Source organism: Magnolia sinica, chromosome 7 (genome assembly GCF_029962835.1).
Source record: "Magnolia sinica isolate HGM2019 chromosome 7, MsV1, whole genome shotgun sequence".
In the NCBI taxonomy this organism is placed as follows: Eukaryota; Viridiplantae; Streptophyta; class Magnoliopsida; order Magnoliales; family Magnoliaceae; genus Magnolia; species Magnolia sinica.
Window position 1 is genome coordinate 287,729 of NC_080579.1, and position 20,175 is coordinate 307,903.

At 41.0% G+C, this 20,175-nt stretch overlaps 1 protein-coding gene across 2 annotated transcripts; it reads right to left on the bottom strand.

Moving 5' to 3' along the window:
* Positions 1 to 7,839: 7,839 nt before the first annotated feature.
* On the bottom strand, positions 7,840 to 10,966 carry LOC131250736 (two-component response regulator ORR9). 2 transcript variants are annotated; one of them, XM_058251013.1, is made up of 5 exons: positions 10,776 to 10,966; positions 10,207 to 10,301; positions 10,022 to 10,099; positions 9,852 to 9,922; positions 7,840 to 8,836 (listed from the first exon to the last, which is right to left on the bottom strand). In XM_058251013.1, exons 1-5 carry the CDS (start codon positions 10,816 to 10,818, stop codon positions 8,557 to 8,559), a joined length of 567 nt encoding a protein of 188 aa, XP_058106996.1. In that variant the 5' UTR covers positions 10,819 to 10,966; the 3' UTR covers positions 7,840 to 8,556. The 2 variants fall into 2 exon arrangements, with proteins under 2 accessions (XP_058106996.1, XP_058106995.1); XM_058251012.1 differs by having other exon boundaries at positions 10,567 to 10,949.
* Positions 10,967 to 20,175: the final 9,209 nt, after the last annotated feature.

A 20,175-nucleotide genomic window follows, 5' to 3' on the forward strand; every position in this document is an offset into this window, starting at 1 on the left:
TCTCAGGTCTCAATCCCTCAGAGAAACGCCGCATCCTCATCGGCTGATCACCCAGGATCAAAGGAACATACCGCCCCAACTCAGTAAATCGGTTCTCATACTCCGTCACCGACAACCCTCCCTGGCGGAGGCGAAGGAACTCACTGTCCTTCTCATGTCGGTACGTAATCGGGAAATACTTCTCGTGGAAGCGCGCCTCAAACGCCTGCCACGACCACACAAAATCCTCCTCGACAGTGCGAAGAACACTGTCCCACCACAGACTGGCCTCCTTCTCAAACATGAAGGAGGCAAGCTCAACCTGCTCGACCTCTGAACAGTGCAGCGGTCTCAGCATCTTAGAGATGCAGTCGATCCAATACTCGGCCTCCTCGGGTCTATGAGAACCCGCAAACGTAGGAGGTCGCAAGCGCTGGAATCGCTCGAAAGTGCCGCTGGCACTGGCGCTCCTAGATGGAGGCATAGGTGAAGCAGGTGGAGTCGCCCCCACTGGCTGAGCAAAGATGCCAGCCATGGAAGAGAGGAACTCCTGCTGCTGCTGCTGCTGCTAAATCTGCTGCTGCTGCATCAACAATATCATCTGCTCAAACCTATCAGTAGGCGGAGTAGATGAAGGTGCACGGCTCGGCTCAGGAATCGAGGGCGTGACTGGAGGATCCATAGGTGTCGACCCAACACCGGCATGAGACGAGCCTGCCTGTGAATCTGACTGGCTATCGCTCAAGGGAGGAACCCCAGCAAGCGACTCAATCAAGGAGAGACGGGCTGAAGACTTCGAACCCTTAGGAGGCATCCCTACATTCAACAGAGGATGCAACCTGTCAGATTCTACGTCATATAATCCATCCACACAGCAACACAGCACAACTCTAAAGACAAACAACATGCATTCCATTAATCAAAATTGTCGCAATACAAGTAGTGCAGTAATACATGAATCACGACTAGGAAAGCATGTAAACAACAACATCTAACACTTCAAACAACCACAGAAACTACAAACAACCACAAACAACTACAACAACTCCAACTACCAAGCCAACAACGGCTACACACAGAAAGAAAATAACAAACAAAGCAAATGACGGCCACGACGACAGCTACTCGTCGGAATCAGGAGATGGAGGCGGGGCACCCTTATCCTGCAAGCAAAACAGGATAGACTTCAGAGTTCGAGTCACCTTCTTAAACTTATGTTTAATAAGGCCTCGAAGATCAACAATATCCTGGCGTAAAAACCGCCCTTCTTCAAGCCGTAAGACGGGCATCTCTCGGTCGCTCGCGCCTCGCTGTGCCACAGGAGGAGAGCTATCACTCGTATCCTGTGCCTCATCCTCTTCTTCGTCCTGCTCTATTTCTTTCTCAATCTCAGCACCACCTTCAGCATAACTCTTTTCATCCCCGCTCTCAGACTCAGCCTCACTCTCTGAGGCATGTCGACCAGAACCGATCTCCATCTGCTTAAAAGTCCTCAGATTGATATGACGAACAGCAACCGACTTCTCTGCTCCAAGCCTATAGCCAAACTCATGTGCAAGCTTGCAAATGAGGCGGCCAAATGGAAGCGACTCGGTCCTCCTTGACGAACGAGCGATGAGAATAATCTGGCGCAGGATGTACGTCGGCACACACAACTTCGCTTCTTGCCCCACCTGATACAGGAAATCTACCATCAGGCGCGTACACTCGCTGCGGTTGCTCCACCTTGGGTATACATTGAACGTACACATGTGATGAAGCAAACGGAAGTCGTCCGTCATGTAGGTAGCCAGAAGACTCCTATTGGGCTGCCATTCGACCAGATGACCACACAAGGATCGGGTGCGACGATCCCTCTTGCGCACACTGTTCACATTCTTCTCGTTGGCATGCACTTCACTGAGTGGCACATTCAGGAGTCGGGATATCAAAGCAACATTGACAATACCCACTCGACTGTTACCACAAGGAATCTTGAACTGTAGAGGCTCTAGCGAAGGATCACGAATGTTGGCATAAAAGGCTCGAATAGTACTAGCATTCACGCGATACTCGCCTTCAAAAAAGGGACATCAACCAGCCCCTTCTAGGTGCTCCAACAACAAAAACTCACCATACAGCCGCGGATCAACATGAGCCTCAAAAAGGACTCTAAGGCCTTTATAGACTCCATGCGACAACTCCGCCAACAGGGTTCTACCAATGGGAGCTCGAGGATCGAGGTCCAGCTTGGTCTGGAATTCACGAGTGGCGGACGTGCTCGCGGCGGCAACTCTCGGCCTCCGTGCACGGGTTGGACAGCTAGGCCCGGCTTCATCCACGGGCACTCTCTTCTTCCCCATCAAAGAAAAAAGAGTAGAAATGGAAAAGATGGCCGTAATGAACTCAAAGAGGGCCATGAGAAATGAGAGAAAGAGAGAAATAGGAAGATGGTGAAGCTTCCACACACTTAAGAGCCAAAAAGGGAATAAAAGAGCTCAAATGTGAAGGAAATAAAGGGAAATCAGCAATGGGAGTGAGGGTTTTGAAATATGGTAATGGGGTTTGCACGAAAATGGAAGAAGAAGAAAATTTGGAAGAGATTTGGAGAAGATTGGAGAGGGTTGTCAAGAAAGGAAGAGCTTGGGAGGAGAGTTTGTGAAGGAAATAGGTTAAAGGAGAGGTTTTAAACAGAAAACCGTGGAGGGGTGGGCCACCTTAGGCCTAAAATAGATCGACCCGCGCCGGCCCGGCCCACCTGGCCCGCTGATCGGCGAGCCCTCGCCGAACCGGCGATGGCATCGCCAATCTCTGGACTGACTGGCGATGCCTCACCATTTGGGCGAGGTCCTCCTGGTCCCCCATGGTCAGAAAAGTGTGGTTCCCCCCCTGAGCCCCATAGGAAATACCCCGATCGGCCCCTTACATGATTTGACACCTATCAGGCCATTCTGGCAGAAATATGATTAAAATAAAGATTTCTTAAAGGTTTAAGGGTTAAAACAAGATGATAAACCATCTAAACTCATTAATAGATGATCTAGAAAAGGTTTCGAGTCGCTGTGTGTGATCAGGAGAGAGTACAGACTCGATCTCGGTGAAGGTTTTCAGTAAACTTTCGCCGATAGAAGCTACGGAGCACAAACACAAAATCTACGATAGACCCGCACCTAAATACACTAAAGTGGCGACAACGTGTGGTGTGTGACTATAACCCAGGTCCGGTTTAATCCAGATCATGCTCTGATACCAACTTGTAACGCCCTGAAATTCGGAGGTCGAGCATAACTCAGCTCCTGAGTTCCAAAACATCACTTATGCAACATATTTAATGATGGATGTATGTTGACTGTATTAGTGCATAAAACATGGAATAGATTAAGCCAAAACATAGATATAATTCAGGGATATGTGAATAAAGCAAGCGGAAGACTTATAGAAAATTATATGTGAACAAGTGTAAATCCCTGAAGTACATATACAAACTAGGTCGTATGAAAGTGTTACTTATCAAAATTACAAGTATCAAGTTACATCATTTAAATCCCAAAAATAATCCCAGCATCCCGCGCATCAGAACAAGGCTCGCTAGAACCCGTCTGAAAACTGCATATAAGAGAAAGCAGCCTCATCATCATCCATCTCCCGCTCTGCCTCAGAAGTCGCATCCACATCTGCAACATCAGAACCTAAGACAGAGTTTGGTGGGTGTTTAACACCGCCCCAGAACATGGGAGTGAGTGATCAACTCAGTGGAACAATAAGGCACTGGTTAACATGTTATCAGTTCAATCAAGCAGTAATGATAAAGCAGAAAATTAAATAAATCCTAAGTACTCTTGTTAATGCAAGGATGTATGCAGAATGATGCGTGCCCTCACGCGTACACCCTCAGCGTCTTCATCTTACGTTACGCATGACACCACCTCAAAGTGCGCCACATCTACAAAGCACATGCAAATGCGGTGCATGGATATGATTACCAAGTTGTTATTAGTCCTTTTCATACAGCAGGATTGGGAAGCTAAGATACCTTCCTCATGTCAACATCCAAACAGTGATCCATTCTAGGGTCGTCAGTCCTAGACATCTCATACGATCATATGGTTTCAGGTCGTAGCAAAGGGCTCGTCACCAATCAATGCACACCTATCACACCTTCTTACTACACCAAGGCTCGTCACCTCAATGCGGTATCCAGGCATGCTCGAGGTCACTACAAAGGGCTCGTTACCAATCAATGTAGGCCGACAGCACGAATATAGTGTCTCATACCACCATAATCGGCTCACGAGTTTAGTTGCTCACTGGTCACTACGGAGAGGCTCGTCACCCCAGCGTAGGCCGACAGCTCGACCACGGTGTCCCATACTACCATGTCCGGCTCATGAGTCTTAGCGGATCAAGGTACTATGGTTAATAGGATTTCACTGGTAAGTTCAGTACCCTAGATTCAAACAGTAGCGTCCATACATGGTGAACATACATCGGACAATCGGGTTACTTGACGAACTCGACTAGCACGAGCGCACGTTGGATTGAACGACATAGAGTGCGCAAACACTCCGCGTGGCCAAACCACTGCCGTCAACTCTAATACGGCTCGGGTTCGTCTAATTACGTCCGTTGTGGCGAAAGCAATCTCAACCACAACCTTAAGGCAGATTACCGATTTCCTAGACTATTCATAGTCCCAAACACATTACACTATAACAGATAATCATATTAAATTTAGAACAGTAATGGAGCAACAACTCAAATCATGTGGTACTCAAGCATTTGAAGAATATCAACTTAACATAAATGTAAGCATAAGTAATGCTTGAACTTAAACAACAAGGAATGTAACTTGCAAGAAGGAAATCATACACACTAGTGGGAGAGTTGAGAATCGCTTCTCAACGCCCATACTAGGTTGAAACATCACAATTTAAATCATTCGGACATTTCTACAAACACTTAGAATACATAAAACAACATATATGACGTATGTTGAAATACACACATTTGAACAATTCCTTTTATCAAGGAGTTGTCATACACACATCTAACATGCATACATGACAAATAATCATGGCAAACACAAGTGCATATTTTATACGTATACGGTACTTTATACATACACGTAGAATACACAAATCTCAATATAACACATGCATATCAGGAACGCAAAGCAAACATAACATTTGGCATGTGAAATCTCATCCATAACAAGAATAAATCATTAACTGGCATTGAAAGCCTTGAAAACCATAACCTATACACTTAAAGTCCGCACCTTAAGCCAGAAAAGAAACACCGAACTGATTTAGACGAGTTGTCTTCGTCAACGGCGATAGAATACCCTAAAGGAAGAATAAAAATGAGATACAACAACACCAAGACTATTCTAAGCTCTAACACAGGTTAGGGTTAGGTTAACTTACCCCAAGATGAACTCAGAATCGTCAGAATAACGATTCAAAGTGAAGGTTCAAGGATGAAGAAGAATAGGAAAGAATCCAAGATGATTCACCAACTTCTCTCTCACTTTCTCTCTCTTTTCCACTCTCTTTCCAAGCTAGGGTTAGAGAAAATTCGTATGGAAAAGAGAGCTAGGGTTTAAGGACTATAAATAGGCCTCAAATTGATGAAAATAACCCCAGGGCCAAGGTATACTTAGGATATAACCAAAACCTGCCTCTCACGATCCAACGAATCACTTCTGGTGGGCCAAATACCACGAAAGGTCGGACTTAAGCTCACTGACCATGGATCTAGGTCAAGCTGAGTTTTCGTACCGACCGGCTCTTCAGATCAGCCGTGGCGGACCACACTCAATTCAACGGTCACAGAATCTCGATCAGGTCCACAAGCATAAGGACATGCCTGGGCCACCTTCCCTGATCAGAGGGTGAAATTGGGTCAAAATCCAACGGTCAGATAGCTTAAAATCATCGCGCAATCGACATGACTCAGATTTCATAAAAGCTTAATAAATATCCAACCGTTCTCACACTCTCCACTCTGAACTCAATCAAATCGACCCAGAACATCACATGGACTTGATTTTCGAGGTGATGGTCAAGCCCAACATGGTGACCGCAACAACCTAAGATCATCGCTATCGGACTTTCGACGCGCGGTCCAGGTCCGATCCAGATTTTTCAAAAATTCCCCAGAGCAACTGGATTTAGCGATGGATCCCAGATTTCAGAGTAACATAGCGCTAACTAATCTACAAGTTTTGAGCCATGCAGATACAATTTAAAGTGATTGATGCAGATTTCACAAGCAATCGAGTATAACGCTAATTACCCCAAAAGCAACTACTTAAGGAAAGATTAGCACAAAATTTCCAAGGTCGTTACACAATAGCTCTTGATGAAAGTACCCACCTACATTCACTTTATTGACCCTTGCATAAAACTTGTAGGAATAACCAAAGCTAACCGACCAATTAAGATCATGACCCTTATACATCATCAGGTTTAAGGGATAATCATCTTTCATGCATCATCAAGTTATGATCTCACGATCACAATTTAGGCTAATGGGCCCACAGACTGTCGACTTGATCTCGATCTACCAATATATACCAGTGTAAGTGACTAAAAATCGAAACATGCGTCATTTGTTCATGGCACACTCACGCTCCCCTATAAGGTAAGGGTAAGGCATAAACCGACACCAAGTCCGTTTCCAATCGTAGAGACTGTCCATTCTGACCTAAGCTAGTCCCCTCCACAAGATGACCATACATCTTATGAAATGATATCAATAGGTGTGTCCCATGCACCTATGACAGTCATAGTTTGACAGGGTACTGAGATTCATAGACCACGACTCTCCCGGGTCAATAACCATCATGTCTAATCTCAAGTTCCCAAATATTACCAGAGGAATCACTCCTCAACAAATCCATAATAAATATTTAAACCAACATTATACCCCGATGATCAATAGGATATCCACAAATGACTCGTGGTCATTATGATCTGCGGCTGAAATCACCCTATCACATTCATACATTTAGTTGATTAGAGCTTACATTGATTTTTCAAGGCATTGGCTACAACAGTTACCTAAATCATTATCTTAGTCCCTATTGTCTGGGCTGTGAAACTAAGCAAGGAAAAAAGAGATGGAGCAAAGTAGAGAGAAGCAAGTGCAATAAAGAAAAATAGCAAAGACCCCCAAAAGTTTGCTAATTCCACATTTTACACATCTGTCCGGGATTTGAGCTTTGATCATCTGGCTTAAAAATCACCCAAAGGTGAGCCACATCATACAAAACAAATCGACAGCTGAATAAATTGTTACAACCAATTTGTGTCTCACCTTTTGGAGTGAAACTACCTTATTTTTGAGGCAGAAGATCTAAGCATTACTTAGAAGGAGGTGGAAAACTGTTTTCTCAATCAGGTATTACATATGGGCGGGGTGTCTTTGTGCTGCTCCCCCTCTGTCTCTGCTTTCTTTTCTGCTCATGCCTTGCCAACCTTTGAAACATTCGTGGGGCCACAGAATTTTTTGGATTGAACTAATATTTTTGTATTTTCAGTTAATCCCAAGCGCAGATTGAGTTTTGGACCTGCCTCAATTTTGGGCTCACTTCCTAACATAAGCGGGAAAAATGGATGAACAGGATGGATTTCTCACAAACATCGCGGCGGGTTCCACCTAAATTCTGACCGCAGCAGATCCATGCAGGCATGCATCTCCCTCTAGCTGCTACAAATCTTCCCCTCTCTCTCAAGAATAAATGGAAAAAGGACTTCCAAAGAGCATAATCATGCTCTGAAATCCCCCAATCATGGCCTCCTTTCTTGATGCAAAAAGATGATCAGTTGAAAAACTCCATGGCCAGAAGAACAATGGTTAGATCAAAAGAGCTAGCAATTACCATTTGAAGATGCAAAGTTCATTAATTCGACCTTAGAATTCCCTACAAAATAAAATAAAATAAAAACTAAAATCCTGATTTAACCAATAAATTTCAACAACTTCTCTCTATAATTACATTTATAAAATGCCTATCTTATAAACAAAAACAAAATTTGAATGGCTACATGTGTTCACAGATGTTACACATGCTCTTCCTCTCTCAAATCTTTCATTTTCTTGAGCCCCTTCCCTCCGTGCATGAGGAACAAAAAAAAAAACCCAAAGGAAGGTTACTTGCATCGACATGTCTGAGATCATCCAAGCCATTCATCACGTTGGTTGTTACACATGTAGATCGAATGCACCACATCATCACTTATCCATTTCTTTTCTCATGAACAACCCCTGATGATCGAATGCGGCACGTCATCACTTATCCATTTCTTTTCTCATGAACAACCCATGTAGATCCAATGCGGCACATCATCGCTTATCCATTTCTTTTCTCTCGAGCGAGGCCCAGCTAATGGTATCATTTTCACTACAGAATGTTTACTGCAGAGTTGGGTGATGAACAGCCAAGATTTAGGACGAGTGTGGGAGCGCTTGCTTCTGGCACATGCAGATGCATGGCGGCAAATGGCAATCCTCGGAGGAAAAAAAAAATGGTGGAAAATGAAATCTCACAGGGCTTTCCTTTCTTAAGAAAATAAGAATACTAGTAATAATATATCAGACCACTGTCAAGCCACTGTATCTTGGTCTCCTGCTCTCAGTTGAAAGGCCTTCATCCATAGCCTTTCTTTTGTTGTTGTTGTTGCTACTGCTGTTGTTTGGTTGTGGTTGTGATTGTTGTTGATGTGGTTGTGGTTGTGGTTGTGGTTGTGGTGGCTGTTGTTGTTGTTGTTCTTGGTCCCTGGATTTTCCCTTTAATAGATGAGATTGAAGCCTTTTCATGTCTGATAATTGTACTGGTTTGAGAAAAAATTCCTCCGCCCCTTCTTCCAAGCATCTGTTCCATACATACACATGAAAGCATTTCACATTAGAATCCAATATCATTTTTTCTTTGGATTCTATTCCCTTGTTTGCACACATAAATTAGTTTATTGCAATTCTTCTAGGTTGACATTGAAAAGGTTATTCGCAGGCAAACATGTAGGATACAGACTGGCCAGTCATCAGTTTTGGGCCACCATAAAAATGCCCAAGCAGAAATAGTTGAAGGACCACAAATATAGATTCTCATATGGGTTCCTCCCACCTAATTAGTGGACCATATCCCACATGTTTCCAGCATTAGAACGCGTGTGTGATCCAATCAATGCATCCTATATTCTTCTTGCTTTGATGTCAAAGAAGAGTGAAGAATTTCATCATTGAAATCCTTTTTCCTTCTCCTTGCATCAAGAGAAATTATAGTTAGCTGATTCATCAGGACCTGAGAAGAATATTTTCCTGATGCCTACTGATTGTTTATTTGATAGGCCCCACCTTGGATGAAGGATCCCTGAAAAATCCTCCAGATAGGAAGATCCTGTCCATCCAATCATTGCCATTGCAGATATGATCCAAGGGTTAAGATCTTCCAACCTGGGACACTTTTGGGAGCATTACAAATCTACAGTGGGAAACAATCAGGACAATGGTCTGGATCAGTGAACCATGATGGCCGCTTGGAGGGACCAGGTCCCAAACCCAAGAAATGACCCTGGAAAAGGATTCCATTTCCCGATCACCCCCTCGAGAACCAAATTACAAGAAGCAATTCTTCTATTGGTGTGTATAACCAATTGAAATCAAAGCATTTGTATCAAATTGCAAAATGTATTTCTCCAATGGATGGCAATAAAAACAAATCAAAGCACTTAAAGAGTTTAAATTCAAATTCCAATTTTGGCTGTTTACTATTTAGATCAAACAGGCGGTTTTCTTTCTTTCTTTCTTTTCTATGAATCTATTTTGTAAGGAAATGGAGAAAAGACAAGTATCAAATAAATAAATAAATAAATAACTCTGTTTCTTACCTGTTAATTCGGGAAGGCACATTCTCAGAAGACATGATCACAACAGGTATGTCTTTCAAAGATGATGATTCCTGATTTAAATTTTAAAATAATAATATGAGCATAAGGTTCATTCAAGGATAATATGGGAAAAAAGAAGAAGAAGAGAAACTAAAAAGATAAACAGGTACCTTGATTTTCTTGAGCAGATCATAGCCAGTCATTCCAGGCATGCAGTAGTCTGTAATTATCAGATTCACCTCTATTTCCTGAATTTCCCAATAGAATTCCCATCAAATCAAAATTTAGAACGGATCATTTTTGAGAAAAAATCACCACCCAGAGAGGATTTTTTCCACTTGGAAAGAACAATCACCTGATGGTGGTTTGAAGAAACCGAAGGCGGGTTTGTCGGTTCTTCCTGCAAACCCAAGAATTCCAGAGCCTTGCTTCCAGAATCCACTGTAGTAACTGAAACACAGAAAACCCAGAAAGGAAATTGAGAAACTCAAATCATACTTTGAAGGGAGAAAAAAAAAATCAAAATCAAAATCAAAATCAAAAACCAAAAAAGCAGAGGACTTTGTTCACTACTCTGATTTTTAGTTACAATACAGAGTATTGAAAAACTCAAAACCAAACAAATAAAGAAGAGTCCTATGTTTTGAAACAGAGAATTCTCTTCTTCTTCTTTTTTTCCTTCTTCTCTCTCTCTCTCTCTTTATCAGAAACATACCTTGATAGGATGAGGTTTTGAGGAGCCTCTCAATCAGCTTTCTGTCTATGAGGCTGTCATCAACAGCTAGAACATGGAATTGGGCTTCTGCAGCTAAACCCATTTCTCCAAGACGAAGAGAAAACACAGAGAGAGAGAGAGAGAGAGAGAGAGAGGCTGTGATTTCTAGCAAGAAGGAGAAGAAACAATGGATGTTGAAATACACCCACCAAAGACCCAAATCGTAGAAAGCAAGATCCGACCGGATTTCATCCGAATCTACCGAATTTTCCAATGTGATTTTTGAATTGGAGAGGAAGCAAGGGACCTTTTTTTTTTTTTTCCTTGCTTTTTTAAATTTTGTTGGTGGGTTTTATTCCTTTCAACTGTTGTAATTTGTTAACCTTCACACACCAAGGTGGGTGAAGTTTTAAGAGAGAGAAGGCAAGCTGGGTGGTTTTTATTACAAATCTACCCCCGGTGTTTTGGACAAAAAGCAAGGTGGGGCCCACCAAAATCCGTGAAGGAGATCCTGTGACGTCATTGCTGGTCCTTTAGGCCTTGGCGTGAAATCATGTGCTCTTACCATATCTTGAGCAGTTGTGGGGTTGCAAAGCCAGCCATTTTTATTTGATTCCCTAAAGATTTGCTTCCCATGCTCCTTTTATGTTCATGTCCCCATGCCCTCCCCCATGCATCCATCCCCTCCTGCCCCACCTCATCATCATCATCATTCCTGACCACTTCTCATTTCATTCAGACCATCCAAATAATGGGACCCACTTCTCATTATTCCGCCAATGAAACTGATGGACGGTGGAGATGAATAATAATAGTAAATGGTCCACTAGTCCCCTCATCCATTTCATTTTAATTTTATTGGGATGTCCTACCATTTCGACCTTTTGGATGGAAGCGGATTGGGTGGTGGTGACCCCAACATCACCCACCTAGGTGGTGTTGAGAGCTGTGGGGCCCACTGTGATGTATTTTTTTTATATCCACGCCATCCGTCCATTTCGCCAGCTCATTTTAAGGCATGAAGCCAAAAATAAAGTACATCTGAAGCTCAAGTGGACCACACCACAGGAAATAGTAGGGATAATGAAACCCACCGTTGAAATCTTCTTATGGTACCGTAACGATTATTTGCCATCCAACCCGTTGATAAGGTCACATACACCAAGAAGTTTTTAACGGTAGGCGTTGAATCATCACTATTTCCTATGGCGTGGTCCACTTGAGATTTTAATCCGCTTAATGCTCATGCATAAAATGAGCTGGCAAAATGGACCGACGGCATGGATATACATCACGGTGGGCCCCACAGCGCCTGGTGGTGTTGGGTTCACCACCCAGTCGGCTTCCCAGATGGGAATGGATTCCGAATATGCCACGTGTACGACAGGTAGGTGTGGTATAATGCCCAACATCCATTGCTTCTCCTTTTTCTTCCCCTTCTCTTCCTTTATTTTCCTCCTTCCTCCAGACCTCAGCTACAAGTTAACTTCTTAGAGCTGATTCGTTGGGCCATACTACATCTACGGCGGGTCCCACAATTTGGACGGCCTGGATGGATCCGATTGTGTGCTAAGTGTGTGAACAATGGGTGCATGCATACAATACACCAAACTCCGCCAGTATAAGATATTATTAGCTTCCAATTGCGCACATGAGTATCAATGGGATGATGGTCCAATCAGTGGCCCACTTCATAAAATCACATTGATAACTCCAAATACATGCACTATATATGGTCACTGTACATGTGCATGATCCACGCCATTCATCAAGATGGCGAAACAAACCTGTACATGTCCTGATCTAGAATTCACAACTACACAGTATGAGAACTTGAACCCATGATCTAAGTCTTGAAACCCAGGAGTTTATGCTGAGACGCATGTAGCACAATAGCTAGGGCTTGCTGTGAAGCAATATAAACAACCTATTTATAGGATAATGCTGTTTGAGATAACTGAGTAAAAAGAAAGAAAGAAAGGAAAAAAGAAATGGAACAGTTGAAATAAATGCATTAAAGTGAATGAGGTAGCTTAAAGAGTTGTATCAATAGGTAATGAGATGGAGGAAAGTAAATTTATGGCTTGTTTGTACTGCAGTTACATAATTAATGTATTATAAAAGTATAATAATTACAAAATATAGTAATTATCTCTTGGAATGAGATATTTTGACTGACAATTACTGTTTTTAGTTTACCGTCATAAAATGCAATAATGATACATTTCATGTAGAAAAGTATGCAGACTAGAGTGTTTGGATAGGAGATTTTCAATTCATCCATTTCAAAAGTGTAATGATTATGAATTACAATATGCTCCTATTATACTTACATTTTAATTGTTGAATTACGTGATTAAACAATCAAAATAAAATCACAGTTGTGATGCTTTTACAGTATGTTACTGGGGTAACCCGCAATCCAACAAGCCTTAGGGCCTTTTTGGGAGCGTGGATTTGGAACCCCCTAGATTTGGAACCCCCGGGGTTAGAATCCTCAATCGTCCCTGTGTGTTTGGCACCCTGGAGTGTGAATCAACTTTAATCCAAAAGTACCTATCCATGGTATATTTACAGGGTTTTGAATTTAATTACTAAATTAACTTTAATATCTCTAATTAGTGAGATATGTAATTTTTGACACAATAGTTGTGATAAGCCCGTTGAAATATATGCTTTGCTAATAAAATTCCAAGTCTCGGATGGGCCACAAGCACAAGATCATGTCTGAGTGACTAACCAACGATTTTTAATCGTTGATTTACATGGACAATGTTTGGATGGTGCTTGACAATGTTTGGACGATGCTGATTTACATGGACAAGTTTGGACGGTGCTGATTATCATTAGTGGGCCAAGTGGCCAATAGAATGATAGTGTATACTGACACACATGTTACACCTGCAACTATTGAAATGATTTTAGGTGTAATCCAAGCTCTTATTGTGGATTACAAACCCCCTCAAAGAGGGATTGGAAACCCCCTGTATTTGAAACCCCCAGTTACTTTATGCTGCCAAACAATCAGGAGATTTGAAACCCCCTCTAATCCACTCCAATTCATGGTGCCAAACGATCCCTTAATTAGAAGATGTTTGGGAGCATATATTTCGTATGTATTGGCAATTATTATGAAATATAAATGAATTAGAATCTTTAATAATGTTTGATAACTTGTAATTGGAATCGACATGAACATACTTTCAAGCTACATTCGGAACATATTAGTGCTGAGAGGGAGAACTATAACTTGTAAATCGGTGGTGATTACATGCAATTGAAATCCACTTAAAATTGAATAATTACATGCCTTTTGCTAATGGCTTTGGCAGTTTTTATGTGAATTGGATTTTCTTCCAAATGCCTGTAGGCTGTAGATTCACATCTAGTATCATTGATTATAAAATTCCAAATCCCATAAATGATTTTGTTACATGCAATAGATACCAAGCACCAAATTGGTTAGAACAAGTCAATTTTTATTAGTTGAAAGCTACATATATATATATAAAAGAAAAAAAAAAAAAAAAAAAAAGCTCAAAAGGACGTGACTATATGGAAAACGAAAAGAACTGATGACCTGTAGCTAATTAAAAGTCTGATATTAATAGAGTAGAATTTAAAAATAGGATTCACGTAGATGACTCCAATTGAAAGAAGGCTTAGCAAATGCTCTCTCTAACTGGCAGACTGAGTGGAGATACCTCATTTCAACACTTGAGGTCTTGGTATTGATCCCCAGTGGGGGTGGCTAACATGGAGTGCGTGTACTGACATGTGTGTACTAACCAGCTAACTGCAAAAAAAAATATAAAAAAAATGCTGTCTCTAACAGCTCTAATAACCAGCCAGAGGCAATGTTGTGAAGAGGGTTGTTTGAGTGGAAGAGAATAGGTGAAGGCAGGGCTCTATGGGACCCTGCGATGTATGGGTGTTATCATCACCGTTCATCCACTTTTTCATATTATTTTAAGGTATAAGCCAAGAATGAAGCAGATCCAACGCTCAAGTGGTTCATAAAATTAGGATTGAATGGCCATCATTAAAAGCCTTCTTAAGAGCTACATAAGTTTTGGATAGATATAGCATTTGTGTATTCCTTTCATCTAGGTTTCTGTGACCTCATGAAAAGGTTGGATGGAAATGATTCAACAATGGGCATCATTATCACCGCTGTATCAAGTTGTGTGGTCTATCCCAGTTTTGGATTTGCCTCTACTTTTTTTTCTCATATTATAAAATAATCTGCAGAACTGGATGAACGGTATAGATAAATCCCATATATCATGGGACGCGATCCACTTCCTGTTCAAGCACTATTGGTTATAATGATCTTAATTGCATTGGAGCATTTATACAGTTCAATAGGCTAATTTGGACGGTCAGTCGGGTTCATTGCACATTTTATAGATTATCAATTAAAAAAAAAAATCACACTGATTAAATAATTCTAGCCATCTGATCAATAACCTATAAATGGATGGACAGGACCATTTATTTTATTTAAAAAAATAATAATAATCCAGTACTACCACCGCCCATTTGTAGGGGCCTATCATGTAAAGAATCTATTTCAAGAGAATCCTAACCATCCCATACATGGATAGGAAAATAGATGGTTAAAAACAAAGTAAACTCAGCCTATCATGTAAAGGATCTGTTTAAGAGAATCCTAACCACCGCATTCTTGGATACTTGGATAGAAAAAAAGAACGATGGCTAAAAACCAAAGTAAACTCCGCGATGCATCTAAACTTCATGGTCCTCGACTCACACGTGGAGCTGAGGCACACCTGTGTCTGATCAGAGCCACTCATCATGAAATTCCCACTATGGAGAGACATGTCTCAAGCATCAGGATGATACGAGCTCATCAGATGAGCTATACGTACACATAGGAGTTGAACCATTGAATAATTTCTCTTTTCAATATTTTTTATACACGTGTTTCATGGATGATTATCATATCTGAATGAGGTCGACCCAACTTTCACTTTTAAGACAGCCAGTCAATTTTATTAGAGGTTTGTGGGGCCCACAATTCCCCCTCTACACGAGCACAGGTGCCCTGGCAAGTTCGTGGGACATCTGATCGGTGCAAAAGATTAACCTAGTCCACTCATCGGGTGGGCCAGCTATATATATATATATATATATATATATATATATATATATGGAAAAGGTTCTATGCGGTTGAGCTCATGGGAACTTCCCATGAGGTCAAGCTGTGTGGGCCCCCCATCAGTAAGATGCACCGTTTCATAGTGGGCCTAGGTCTTAAAAATCAAGTCAACCGCTGACTTTTGTGGGCCACACCACATACAAAAGTTGAGAGGGGTTATCCTCCTTTAAAACATTCATAATCATTTTTTGGGCCCACAGAGATGTGGTTAACAAATCTGGCTCATCCATTATGTGTTTCCCACTTGGATGAGGGGTCAGACCAAGTTTCAGACGCATCCAAATTTCATGTGGGCCCCATAAAGTGCTTTTATATGTTTTAGGCATGTGTTCACATGATTTTAGATGGTATGGCTCACCTGATTTCCGTATACGGCGGATTTTGGGATATCCCATAATTAAAAGTGGACCCATCAAATGCACGGTGTTGATGTTCAACACGCATCACGGTGGGGCCCACACAGCTCGACCTCATGGGAAGTTCCCATGAGCTCGACCGCATAGAACCATTTCCCACACATTCAACGCGCATATGCAGTCTGCCTGACCTGTGGTCATCTTCTTGATCAGGCCCACCTGATGCACAGCTGGGATATCGAGTCCAGTCAAGTATTTTAATTTTTTTGAACCATGTTTCAATCTACCATTGGATCGGCTTGATTCTTGTTACAAAAGATCATCATGGTGTGCCCCACCTGTTGCAGGTAAATCCCACCGTAGGTCCTTGAATCGGTGCGAGTCAGGCACATCCGTTGATGTAGACCATTGATCTGATGGACCAATATTCCCTATCACGTGGACAATTCTATTTCCCTTTTCAATTAAAAATGGGACTTTCTTTGTTGTTTTTCTCCACCGTCTGGATTACCAATGCGAGGTTAGATCGTTCCCTTGGGATTATTACAGAAAAGACCACTAAATCAACGGTTTCGGTTTGGATTATAACATGGCCCTACAACGGTTTGTACACATCCACCACACGTTTAATTTTTATTAGTAATCTCAAAGATTGAACAATGCTCACCGTCAAATAATTCGTTATCTACATTTCAATGAACCTTTATTGTCTTCTTTGCTTAGCCGTCTGTTTTCAGGTGACCGCTTAGGCAGGTTTGCATCAGAATCGTCCAACTTTGTGACCTATCAGATCAACGGTCGAGATCACCAGATCATAAGTCCCACTTGTACAAACTGAGGACCCGAATCTATTACGTAGATATTCCTCTTTCCAGGTAGTCCATGAGAAATTATCAGATATCGCGGCTGTACCATATGTAAAGATACAGCCTATCTTTTTTCCCAACATGTCACATGTGTAGAATATCCAATCCATGCAAAAGAGGGACCCCACCATGATTATTGCTTGATACAGAAGAGGCTGTGTTTCTCTGAGCACCCCGTCGTATACGGCCAGGTGTTTGGAACACGTGTAAGAAATCTGAACCATTCATGTGATCATACATTTAGCGAACATGCTATATGCCAAAAATAAATAATAATAATAATAATCCGGGTAATATACCCAATAAGTGGGCGTTGAATTTAGACGGTTGGAATTTTATCCTAACTGCCGATATTTCTTGTGCAAGTTCGACCAACCTAATAAAGTTATTTTCACTTGTTTGAGAAGTGCCCTGTACGGCAAATGACCCAGATCTAACACGTGTGCCATAAGCTAAATTTCTAATTAGTCTTCCACCCTTGCATATATGAAGACCTGGGTTGGGTATTGCCCCCAATTAGACTAATCTCAATCTATCTTTAAGATTAGAAGGTTTGATTGGACGGCATACTATTACTAGCTATGGCGAATCAAATCTCACCAGAAGGGACGCCCATTGCCTACTGAAATGGCTGATAGTGATGTCGCTAATTGATAATAACCCCCTAAATGATATATGCATTTTATTCACACTGTCCACTCGTTTTGCCAGCTCATTTCTCCGGATGAGCCAAAAAAATGAGGTGGAATCAGATCTTGAGCGAACTGGATGCACCACGAGAAAATGGTGGTGATTGAATGTCCACTATTAGAAACTTTTATAATATTTATTTGCCATTCTACTTATTGATAAAGTCATGTATACCCAAATGATGGGAAAACATAAATATCAGCTTGATCCCAAATTTTCGTGGCCTTAAGAAGTTTATAATGGCGGGCCATTTAATCCCCCCATTTATGTAGAGTGATCTACTTGAGATTTGAATTTGCCTTGTTTTAGGGTTAGCAAGATGGATGGATAGAATGAATAAAGCACATACATCATGGTGGGGCCCACGTAGCACCATTTGAGTAGGCGATTTAAGTTGGGATGGAGGGAGTTCGGTATTTACCCCATCTCTAACAGTATTTTACCGTTCAATCAAATTCCACCGCATTAAAAGCCGAGAGTGCCCTATCTAAATGAAAGCAAACCCAATGCCGTATATATGAGTCTGCTTACCTAATCACATCCATAACAAGATCTTAAACGTGATTATCATCATCATGTTGATTAATATCATTGGTCATCCACTAGTCTTTTGACATTTTGTCTCCGTCAATAATTGCATCCGTCTCATTTTCGTATAAGATCATCCAGTGTGACTCACTTTTTCCACAGATGTATCGTAACACATGATACAACCATTGTATTTGGCTGTCCTTTTTTATTTAGTTAAGAAGAGAAAATAATAATCTACAATTTTCAAAATAATAATAATAATAATCACACAGTACAGGTGCTTTTAACGTGGACAAAAATTCTCAACGGTCCTTTATCAAAATGGAAAATGACACAAAGGTAAAATCTACTTTTCAAAAGTTGGTTAATGGTCTTTCTTTCTTTTTTTAGTTGAAAAAATAAAAAACCTTCATAAAGCAGATTGAGTACTACCTTGTCTGTCCCAGGCTAGAAACGGGCAGGGCCTCTGAGGGGCCACCATGGTGTATGAGTTTTATCCACACCATGCATCCCTTTTTCCATATCATTTCATGGTACAGGTCCAAAAATTAAAAAGATCCAAGACCCGAGTGAACCACACCACTGGAAGCAGGGGTGTTAATAACACCCATAGTTGAAACCCTTGTAGGGCCCATTGTGATGGTTAATTGCCATCCAACCTGCTGATATGATCATAAAGACATGGATGAAGGGAAAACACAAATATCAACTTGATCCAAAACTTTTGTGGCCCTAAGAAGTTTTCAATGGTAGCTGTTTAATTCTCACTTGTGTACTCTACTTGAGCCATATGTCTTCCTAATTTTTGGATTGTACCCTAAAATGATATGAAAAAAAAAATTAAATTAAAAAAGTGGATGGAGGGTGTGGATAAAACCCATACATCATGGTGGGCCCTAAAAACCCCTGCCAGCAGGGGTTGCGGTTGTATCTAATCCACATTCATAACTTCAAAACTTGGTTTGAACACATACAATAAAAGAGATAAAATTTTCTACCAATACTTAGAAATAGGAGTTTTTATAAATGTAACTAAAAGGGAATTGTACCAAATAATGCTTCACGTTTAAAAATTACACGGAGCTGCTTTATAGGGCTGAAATCGCCAAAACACTCTCATTTATTTTTTTTTTTATCTAAAAAGTAGTGAAAGTTAGAGACTTGTGAGGCCTATGTGGTATGTGTGTAACATCTATCCTGTATAACATATGCAACGCACAATGATGATAACACCAAAAAACATCAAGTTTATAAGATCATCAAATAGGTTACACTCTTTTTTTTTATGGGTTAGCTTGTTAGTACACACCCATGTCAGTACACACACTCCATGTTAGCCACCCCCACAAGGGATCCATACCAAGACCTCAAGTGTTGAAACGAGGCATCTCCACTCAGTCTGCCAATTGAGCTATGGATCTGGGTGTCAAATAGGTTACAGTTGAATTAGGGTATTTCGAACGGATATTATTTTTTATGGAATAGCCCACCTCATGATTGGATCTGTCATATTTTTGGTTTGTTTAAGATAATGTTAGTGTGCATCTATTTGTACAAGTTGGATGTGAGAAGCCCCACAATTATCGATTCTCCACTTTGTTGTAAAGAAAAATTAGAGGGCAATAATATAATTTCAAATGCCTTGGTATTGCTTTTTGAGAAGAGAAATTATCAAAGTATTAGGAACCACGGAAACGCACAAAGATGAATCAAGCAAAGTATTTGCAATCACACAACCAAGTTAAAACAAGAACAATCCGAATTTTATGTGGAAAAACTATTACAAAAAAAAAATCATGGCACAAAACAACGAGTATGCATTATGAAAGTAGAAAATTACAAGAGATACCGATTCGAACAAATCTTAAATCCACTTCATAAACCCTAATTATGCCCTTGAAATCCTTATAAACGAATTAGAAAGCCCTCTCTAATCATCTATATCTTCTAAATCTCAATTACACTCGATATATAAAGTATCACA